Consider the following 10,628-nt stretch of genomic DNA (forward strand, 5'->3'; position numbering starts at 1 on the left):
AATCTAAAGTTCTGGGACCCTCTTATCCTGTTTTCTGTCCCTCTCTGCCTCTATGTTTGAGAATCCTGCCTTGGCAAGAGTCAGGCCAACAGCCTCATTTAACAGGTGTGCCAGCCCCAATCTTCATTCCCTATTGGGACTGCTTTGGCTTGAAATGCTACATTCAGGGCCTTGCAAGAAATGCCAGGTCAGAAGTCAAATTGCATGAGGGAAGTAAAGTTGATGGCAGCCTTGCTCTTCAGGCCCTCTCAGACCAGGTCTGCTGGGGTAAACATCTTCTTTCCTTACTTGTAGTCTTAGGACAGAGGCCGGGGGGCATTTCTGAGGTCAAGCTTTCAATCAACAAGAAGGGTAATGGGAGGTCTGAGGCTGTGGTTACGATGCGCTGGGGAGCAGACACACTCCATTTCTGAATTATAAAAATGAGTTTTGGAAAACTCTCTTCCTGAGCTCTGGCAGGCTCCTTAACATCTGGATAGAAGATGTGGGAAAGTTTTCCTCTCTGCTGTGTTATCTGCCCTGCTCCTCCTCGTCATGCGTCTGAACCTTCCAGCCAAAGAGGGTCACTTTTCCAACACACACACACTGGCTTCCAGGTCTTTGCTCACACTGTTCCCTCTGCCTGGAAGCCTGCATGCTCTCAGCACCACTTCCCCTTCCCCATCACAGCCCGGCCCGCCCAAGTGCCCCTGGACCACATGCTACATCCTCCACAAAGCAGCCCCGACTCCCTCCCTCCCACCCAGCCAGGGCTCACCTCTCCCCTTTGAGCTCTGCAGTCACCCAAAGCTTCAAGGTCCCCATCTATGGGGTGGACAGTATATCTGTCTTACAGAGTGGCTTGGGAGGATTAAGTAAAATGGCTTATGAAAAACACCCCTAATGGGAAGTGGGGAAGATGTGGCTTTAGCATCACCTGTCATTTGAATGTAAGGACCCTAAACATCCTTGGAAGGATCCATAGACATGCTTTGCTTTCCCGGCGTGTGTGCATGGTCACTCTGTCATGCCTGACTCTTTGCGACCCCATGGGCTGTAACCTGCTAGGCTCCCCTGTCCCTGGGATTTCCCAGGCAGGGAAACTGGAGTGGGTAGCCATACCCTTCTCCAGGGGATCTTCTCAACCCAAGGGACGAACCCAGGTCTCCTGCATTGCAGGAGGATTCTTTACCGTATGGACCACCAGGGAAGCCCCTTGCCATCTCTACTAGATTCTAAACTTCTTGATGGGCAAGATCCATTCCCGTCCTCCTCCCATCTGTCTCCGTGGCCTTGGATGTAGCTGGCGCTCGGCAAGCAGCTGATTAACGAGGCCGGCGTGGCATTCCTCAGGCTTACTCGGGTGGTGTTTCTGAAGCTTCTCCTCCCAATTCGGGAAGCTGCTCCAAGCCTACCGCCAAAGTTGCAAAACCATTTAGGCCTTTTTTAAAACAAGCAAGAAGACCACAAAGTATGTTTACATGACAGGCCGGCAAACACAAAACACCTGCTGTCCTGTGGCTCAGGGCTTGGCAGCTGCACGAGGCGGGGTCCCAGACACAGCAGAGTGACTCCCCAGCAGAATGCGCGCACAGCAGAGTGACTCCCCAGCAGAACGCGCGCAGCTTTGAGCCTGCGCCATCACTGTCCTCCGGCAGGGTCAGCCTGGAGCTCAGGAAGGAGGGTCGGCTCTCACTGCCAGCCCTCTTCATCTTGAGGCCAAGAGGAGCCATAACCAAGCAGGGTGCAAAGGTGCCTTTTCCAGATTCCGTGACTTCCTCCTCCCAATTAGTCACCCAGGAAAGCTGTGTGACTCATCCTCGTCACCCTGGGATTTGGGTCACGGTCCTCCCCTGCACTACCAATGTCCACTTCGGCAAAAAGTGAACTCGACGGGTGCATGCAATACAGTTTGCAAAAAAATGTAACAGTGATTAGAATGATTATTTTATGTGCAGGCCCAGTGCAAAGTCCCTTGCAGAGACCTTTAGTAAATCCTCCCAAACATCCTACGAGTTGTGTACTCTTTTCAGCTCTACTACAGAGCAGTATTTCTCAACCAGGGGCAATTCTGCACCCCCTAACAGACATCTGTCAGTGTCTAGAGACATTTTTGATTGTCACAACTGGCCAGCTGGGGTGGGGAGAGTGGGGCAGGGAGGATGCTACTTGGCATCTAGTGGGTGGGGGCTGGGATGCTGCTAAGTATACTTCAGGGCACAAGACAGCCCTGCAACACAATGTACCCAGTCCAGGGACTTCCCTGGTGGTCCAGCAGTTAAGAATCCGCCTCCCAAGGCAGGGTATGCAGGCTTGATCCCTGGTTGGGGAACAAAGATCCCAAATGTTGCACAGTAACAAAGCCCTTGTGTCACAACTAGAGAAACCCCCACGTGTGGCAACTAGAGAAAAGCTCGTGCACCACAACCAAGATTCAGTGAGGCCAAAATTAAAAAAAAAAAAAAAAAAAAGCGATGCGGTCCAAATCCTGTTATGGAGGAAGAAACCAAAGCATAGCAGTGACCCTGCCTGGGATCACGCAACTCACAAGGGAGGGAGCCAGGAATGACACCCAGGCCGCCCCACCCTGGGCAAGTTCTCAATGCTCAACCCAGCGTCAGCTCTGACGTCCTGGGAGCAGTGAGTATTCACGGGGCATAACCGCCTGTGGATGAGAGCCGGCCCCACGCTTTATAGTCGGGGACTTGAAGTGACTTGCTCCAGGCCCTGGTAAGAGGCAAGGCAATTTGGGACCCAGCTCAGACTTCAAAGCCGGAGCATCTCCGCGCTTGCTACGCCGATTCCTTCTCTCCCTGTGCTCCCGGCTCTGACGTTTCACCAACGGCCCAACACTGTAGGGGACTCAGAGGAAATCAAAGGCCCCTTCACAGAAGACTTTCTGCCGGCTCCAGAGCAAATGAGTTGCGTGTCCTGAGGCCAGTGGCCTAAACATGGGCTCCCTTTGGGTTCTCTCCCGCTGGGTGTCCTCCTCCAAGCTGGCTCTGCCTGCTCTTGGAAGATGGAGGCAGCAGCTTTTCCATTCGGCTAAACTTGTTGATCACTCAGCAGCTGACACTTGTAAAGCCCTCCCTGGGCAGCAGAGTTCCCTGCCCCTCAGGAGTAGCAATAAAGGCGCCTTAAAATAGATGCCACCTGCGGGACACTCTGGGCCCACCAGCAAGCAGCGTTTAAACAGCATAACACATCTTCTGGAGGGAGATCCATTCTTGGGCCTTGATGCCTGGTTTTCACCTTGGTTGTGAAGATTCTCTGGCCTAAAGGATGTAAAGTGCCTGGACACAGCAGGCCATTAACAAGCAAGATCTACGATAGGGACCACTGAGTCTGTGAGTCTGACCCTCGCCTCCACTGGCAGAGGGGCAAATACTGCCCTGTCCCTCTCTACCTTTGTTTCTGGGACTCTTCACAGGCCTAGGGCGTGAGTGACATGGGGCTTGGCCCTGGCTCAGCCGTCACCAAGCTGTGAATCCTGTGTTCCCAGAGACCCTCCTGTGAAAGAGCATCCCACTCGATGGGTTTTTATAGGCAGTGGGCAAGATCCCAGATGAAAAGGTTTCTGAGCTGTGCAGAGGTCAGGCCTGTTATTACAGCTGGAGGAGTGTGGCAACAGAGACAGAGCACTCGCCCACAGCCCCAGCTGGGGGAAGGACAGGTACTGATGGGGAAATGGGGTAAGGACCAGCCTGAGGATTTGCAGCCCAGTGTCCCTGGCTTATTTCAGACCTGAGACATTGTCCATGCATCCCTGGATGAGGAGGTAGTTGAATGCCTTAGTGCCATCCTCAGACTGGAGGCAGATGAGGTGCAACACAGAAGCAACCTCTTCTGAGCAGTGCTGCGCTATGCTCACTCAGTTGTGAACGATTCTTTGTGACCCCATAGCCTATAGCCCACCAGGCTCCTCTGTCCATGGGATTCTCCAGGCAAGCATACTGAATGGGGTCGCCATTTCCTTCTCCAGGGGATCTTCCTGATCCAGGGATCGAACCTGGGTCTCCTGCATTAGCAGGTGGGTGCTTTACCACTGAGCCATCCGGGAAGCCCTTTGAGCAATAGCCATCCACAGACAGCCCTCTAGGGCAGCTCTGCAGGCAAGATGGGATTGGTATTGCTATTCTTAGGGGAACTGAGTGCCTCTTTGAACTCGGTCTTCCTGTGGATCTGTCTGTGGCCAGTTAGACGGCTGCTGTGAAACCCCCACTGTGGGTGCTGCACACTGAAGGAAGCCCCTGTGACGCGAAATCCTTATTTACACTGACTCATCACAGTGTAGGGAACCCTGCTCATGATTAGAGGATCAAAAGATTGAATGATGTCCCCATGGTTTGGGTACCCTCCAAAATGCTGCCTCTCTTCACCGAGAACTTGAATTTCTCCACCACGGTAGAAAGCGGGGAAGAGTCTTCTGAGGGCGTCAAAGGATTTCAAATGAAGTTCTGGAATTAAACATTTTGCATGGTGGGATCAATCATTTGTCTGACTGCCACTCCTGGAGTGTCGCTGTGTGCCAGACCCCGTGGGAGGCACAGGGGAGGCACGGATGCCCATGAGCCCACAGAGTGATGGGGTGACACGCGCAGGAAACGACTCAGGAACCTGCCCTGGGTGTGGGGAAATTCACAGAAAGGTGGCCCTTCCACTGGTGTGGAGGCAGGTAAACCTCCTGGAGGAGGCCGAACAACCCCACTTTGTTCTTCTAACAACTTAAAGCTGGGCTGCATTTCTCAGGCATTCAAGGGGGAGTAAAAAAAAGTCTGTGTTTCCACAAGCTTGCTTTGTTTCAGTTTTACTAGCTCTCTTGGCTTCAATAAAACAGTTAAAAAGGAGGGTAGCTGCTCCCCCTCCCCAAACTACGCAGGTGTGGAAACTGATTAAACAGCAACTAGTGGCTCAATTAACCCTTGCTCCTGGAGTTGATTATCACGACGGAAACCCATCCTAGAAGCTCGGTGTTAAATGAGTTCCACAACTAGAAGAGCTTTCTAGATGCAGCCCTTTCATTTCTCCGCTGCAAATGAGATTGTTGGGATTTGCCTCACCTGATAAATAAGCAAATAATTCAGAAAGGTCCTCACTTTTTTTTTTTTTCCTTTGAGATCCTTAGACAGCAGCGGTATTGATATATTATCTATTCCTAATGAAATTTCAGAAAGGCCTTCCTTGGCCATCATTTAAATTAGTCCCAGTCATACTATCCCATTACTTTGCTTTTGGTGGTTGTTAATAACAGTTACTGCTAAAAGTAAATCCCTATTTGTTCACTTTTTCCTTGTCTCCTCCATTAGTTCACTTCATGAGAGGAGGACCCTCCCCCTCCCCCAATTAATCCACAGTACTTTTAATAGTGGTGCAGGGTCCGTGGTCAATAAATATTTGTTGAATGAACCACAACTATTTATTAAGCATTTACTATGTGATTCAATATTTACATCTATGATATCATCCAGTCCTCACACCAACCTGAGGAGTTAAGTGCTGTTATTATCCCCCATTTTACAGATAACAAAATTGAGGCTTAGAATGGTTAAGAAATATGGCCCAGGTCACTCATAGAAATAGCAGAGGTGAGCTTCAAATCCTTACTGCGATTCCAAAGTTTTCGCTCCTTACCATTATGATGGAGCTCCTTTCATGTACATCCTGGTTACTGCTTTGGAGTAGGAATATTCTCATCAAAACCCTATCATTTAACCTAGCATCTCCGAATGGAAGGAAATTATCTCCAAGGCCATGGACATTCGTGAACATTTAGTAAGAAAAATGGCCAGTGAGAAACCCCAAGCGATACTCAGCATCAAACTGACATACAACAATGAGCGAGGGAGGGAAGAAGGGAGGTGTGGATGAGAGAAGCTTCTATTTTCTGCCAGCTCCCTGTTTATAAATACCACTCTATTAAAGTGGTTTCTCTACCTCTCTTAAGGAAGCCACGAAGATAGCATCACTTAATGACACTGCCCTGGGAACAGGCACATCGATACCAAATGAGCAAGCGAGATATAACTCGTGGTGAGCTATGAAGCTGAGATCATGTTTTATAAACACCATAGAACTTTTATCATCCATCTGGGGTTGAGCAAAACCATATTTGCCCAGTACTCTGAGTAATGGACTGGACTAGATGGATTAGGGTTCTTGAATTCCCAGCTGGAAGACATTAAAAGTTTAAGAGCCCTATATACCTGACTCAAATGCGTGTGCCCTTGCTGTATAATTAGCAGGCATAACAACAATAAATATATAATTTGAAGGGAAGACCTGCAAGACAAGACTGTGAGCCAGCAACTCTCCCATGTGCGGCCATCTGCCAATTAGACTTCAGCTGTGTAGATGGTAACCTTGCTGGCCTTGGCTTATTTTGGTACAACAAAGGTTTAGGTTCTCTCCACTTCCTTCCTAAGCAGTTTGTGCTTCCCTCTGAAGTCAGCTCTCAGGCATAAGTAATTCATTGCCTCTCTACTAGACATTCATTTCACTTTGTCTAAAGGGACTTAATAAATGAGCCTGGTTATTGTTTCCTGGGGCCACCCTCAGGTTTTCATGTATAAAAAATGAGCATCCATATTACTCAGGGGAAGCAAATGGTCACCTGTCTCACTGGAGAGCTCCCTGGAGACTGAGGAGTGAGTCGAGGGACACGCTTGCTCGGGGCATCCTGGACATGTGTCGTCTGTCACACAAGAGCCCTGCCGTCTCAACTACCATGGCTTAAGAAGGATTGTTTGGGGTGTCGGATGGAGGGGAAGAGGTCAAATCACGGGGTCAAAACCCCACCCTGTAAAGAAAATCCCAAGGAGTGATGACCCTAGATAGGAAATAAGCCCGTTCACGGAAAACACCTGTGTTCTAGCCACTTCTCACATTCTGAATTTTCAGAGGGCCCCGAGGAGGCAGCTGCTCTTAACAGCTTCAATTCACAGTTAGAAAAACCGAGAAGCCTCTCAACCTGAGGGGCACCAGTTCTGTGTGAAGGGCATGTTTTGTTTGTTTGTCACCTATTATCCACCTTAGGGCCTTGTTTTTTTCTCCTAGGAGTCTTCCTTCTTTGAGTTCAGACTGGGCCTCCCCTCAGCCAAAAGTTCAGGCTGCTTCCCCTGGGCTCTGACAACCGTATGGAAATCCCCCTGCCCTCCACTTCCTCTCCTGGAGCCTGTGTTCCCCCTGCTGATGCCACAAACCTGCAGGGCAAAGCACAATTATCAGCTGTGACATCATCAGCTGAGATTCTGGACTGACCTCAACTCTGACCTAAGAGGAGGAAAATTAAAAGGCAAGTGCTCTTCTTGCCATTCCTGGCATCTCCTTTCAGTTGTGCCAGAATTAAAAACAAAACCCAAGAAAGTCAAAGTCAGCCATGCTGGTAGAGACAGACTGTCTTCAAAATGAAGTCTTTAGTTGTCAACCGCTCCCCTTGGAAATTGGATCAATGAAAACAAAGCTGCTTCCTCTCCTCCGGTGGCTAAAAGCTTGACCTCTGGAGCCTGACTGGGTTCGAATTCTTGTCACTTAATATCCGTGTAAGCTTGGGTTAATTACTTGACTGCTGGGTACCTCAGTTTCCCCATCTATCTAATGGGGATAATACTATAGGTACCTACCTAATAGGGGGGCTGGGATTACTTAAGTTTATATATTAAAGTGCTAGAAACAGAGACTGACACACTGTTGAGTGCTAATTTAAGATTTTCGCTATTACGATTATGTAGAACCACACTTAAATATGACTCCCTTTATGCCTTTTCCATACCCCCTGGCCTCTTCCTCTGTACCACTTACTTGCCACTGAATGCAGCCCCTAAAATCGCCCTCCGATCAGACTGTAAGGATGTTTAGCCAAAGTATCATTCTAGAGAACTGATGGTTTGCTGACTCCCGAAGTTGGAGTCTGGTAGGCAGTTTACTGTTGAACCCAGGTCACACCGTAACCTTTCTAGTGAAAAGGTCAAGTGCTTTGCTTCCCTATCACTCTGCACTGAAGCTATGTCCTCTTTCAGAGAAAGGCAACTACCCAAAGGTTTCTTTCTGGCACTTGACACAGTGCTGTCTGCCCATCCCCCACCCCAGTTCCCCCTAGCTTGGTTGATGACTATGGGGTCATACTTTCTTTCAGCAAAGTCTAGAAGGTCATGCACTTAATACCAACATAGGGTTTTAATTAATTGCTCACTTGGTTGGCGACAGCTTGGAAAGTCAGGTCTGGGAACTGGCATGTGATTCCCTTTACCGGGAAGGGGGTTCAGAAGTCACCATGTTCCATCACCCTGGGCTCAGAGTCAAGAACCCACCACTACCTCTCCACCTTTCCCCAGAGGGCCCTGAAAGGCATCCTTCAACCCAGCAAAGCTCAAGGTGGCAGGGCCAGGTCCCGGGCATCCACTTCCCCTCCTTCCATCCCACTTAGCCAAGACTTCGCAGCCCAGACCCTCTGGCTGCTGCTACTGTACTCGACAGAATTAGGACCGAACCGTAGTTGATCTACCCAGTGGTCGGGGAAAGAGGCCAACTACAGACCCATCAAGGCAGAGGGCCACAAGGCAGTCCGCTTCGCGCCAAGAGAGGTTCAGGGATGGCTTCATCAAGAGGTTCAATCAGTGAATGGCCCCCAACAGCGACAACACGACGCAGAACAGGAAGCAGAAGATCAACCACTACTTTGCCCTCCGAAAGTCAGTCGCCGAAAGAACCACCTCGGGAAAGACTCCTTAATGAACTCCTCTACCCAACGACCAAACGCTTTTTCTCAGGTCTTGAATCTCCTTGGTCCTAGGAAATTCACCCCCTGCGTAGCCCAGGTTGGACTCCCCCCCCAACCCGGTCCACGGGCCCGGAGCCCGCGAGCTTACCATTGGCGTTCTTGCCGCAGATGAGATGCTCATAGGGCTGCAGGACGCCCCAGAGCTCGGCGTCATTGTTGATGACCATCTCCAGGGCCTCAGCGGACACGTCCCCGCCTCCGGCCCCTCCGCCGTCGGGGCTCTGGCTGGCGAGCACCCTGGCCCGGATCTCTTCCACCAGATTCTCCATGCAGGCGGTGAGCGAGATGGCCGCGTACTCGTGGATTCGCACGGAGATGCGGGTGTCCACCATCCAGCGAAAGAAGCGGCCCACTGAGAAGGTGAGGCCGCAGCGCGCCGACTTGCCCCGGCGCAGCCCGTCGCCCGCGCTCATGCTGTATAGGGACAGGGCCTTGACCGCGGCCAGCGCGCAGCTCTCGGCCAGTGCCCAGCTGTGCACCAGGCGCACGGCGCTTTGCACCTCGAAGCGGGTGCACTTGGCGTGCAGCACGCTCAGGCGCTGCGCCTCGCGGGCCACCCGGATGAGCGCCCGGCGGAGCAGCCCCGCCAGGCGCCTGACCGCTTCGGCGGAGAACAGGGGCTGCCGCCGGCCGCTGGCACCTTTGCGAAGGACCCGGGCCACGTCTCCCTCGGTCCAGGGGAACTCCTCCAGTTCGGGCAGGCGCGGGCAGCGCGAGAAGAGGTCTGCCACTTCGGGGTCCTCGGGCAGCACCGTGTTCACCGTGTCCCAGCTGTTGTGGCGGCTATTCATGGAGCCGGAGTAGCACCACCAGGCCGCCCCGCGGTGTTGCTGCGCCGAAGAGTTGAGCGCCTGCGAGTTGGACTTGGAGGACGAGAGGCTGAGCGAGCGGCACGAGTCCCCGGCCCCATACCCGGAGTCCAAGGTCAAGTCCTCCAGCGTCTTCAAAGTGGAGCTGTACGTCCCGGCCATGGGGAGCCTGCCCGGGGCGGCCTCGCCGAGCGAGGGGCGCTCACAACTCCATGCGCCCTTCCCCAAGTGGGCAGAAACAAGCTCTAGGCTCTCCGGGGCGCCCTCCTTTCTCTCGGCACCGCGGGGCTCGGCGGCCGCATCGCCTGCCCGCCTACCCGGCGGCCGCAGGAAGGTGGGCGAGATTCGCGGCGGCCAGAGCCCCACGCTCCCGGCGTCCCGACTCTGAGCTGTCACTGGAACGATCCTCCGCTGCTCCTCCTCCGCAACCCCCCTGGTCCACCTCAACTTTCCTGAAGCAGAGCGTCTATTCTCCGCAGAGAAGGGATCCCGAGAGAACAGGGCGGCGGCGATCGAGGGAGGCGGCTCCCGGCGTTGCGCGAGTCCGGGACCGACCTGCGAGAAAGCTCTCTGCAAACTTCTGCGCGGAGCCAGCCGCCTGCACAGCTGGGTACTCGGCTGCCGCCAGCATGCAAATAACCCGGGCGGCCCACCAATCATCGGCCGCGACGGGCAGGGGCTACACCAATGATCTCCCAGAGGGGCGGTCACTTTGCTGATTTCACTCCGCCGCGGGTGAAACCCGGCGCAGGCAGAGGCGGGGCTGGAGGCGGAGGGTCTGGAGGAGCCGCCGAGGGAGCGGTGGAGGAGGGGGAAAGAGATGGCGAGTGAGCGACCTGGCGGGTGGGAAAGCGGGGATCGAAACGTTAGGCTCGGAAGCTGACGAATTAAAGAAAGAGGTAAAGGAAAAGCCACTGTGCGTTGCCACCTTCCCGCCGTCCAGGCTTTGGGCGTCCGCAGCTCCTTTTCAAACCCTTTTGGTGTCGAACACCAAAGCCAGCGAGGCGAGTATGGGTAGGGAAGCAGGAGGGGTTGGGACTAGAGGAGGGAACCGAGGCCTGGGG

At 52.8% G+C, this 10,628-nt stretch overlaps 1 protein-coding gene across 1 annotated transcript in view; it reads right to left on the reverse strand.

The window, feature by feature from the left end:
- ABTB2 (ankyrin repeat and BTB domain containing 2) overlaps positions 1-10,356 on the reverse strand; it is a 186,231-nt gene extending 175,875 nt beyond the window's left edge. The window contains exon 1 of the mRNA XM_055549291.1: positions 8,844-10,356. Coding sequence (XP_055405266.1) covers positions 8,844-10,224 — 1,381 coding nt within the window. The 5' untranslated portion in view covers positions 10,225-10,356. The remainder of the gene's footprint in view (positions 1-8,843) is intronic.
- Positions 10,357-10,628: the final 272 nt, after the last annotated feature.

This window comes from Bubalus kerabau, chromosome 15 (assembly GCF_029407905.1).
Source record: "Bubalus kerabau isolate K-KA32 ecotype Philippines breed swamp buffalo chromosome 15, PCC_UOA_SB_1v2, whole genome shotgun sequence".
Taxonomy (NCBI): Eukaryota; Metazoa; Chordata; class Mammalia; order Artiodactyla; family Bovidae; genus Bubalus; species Bubalus kerabau.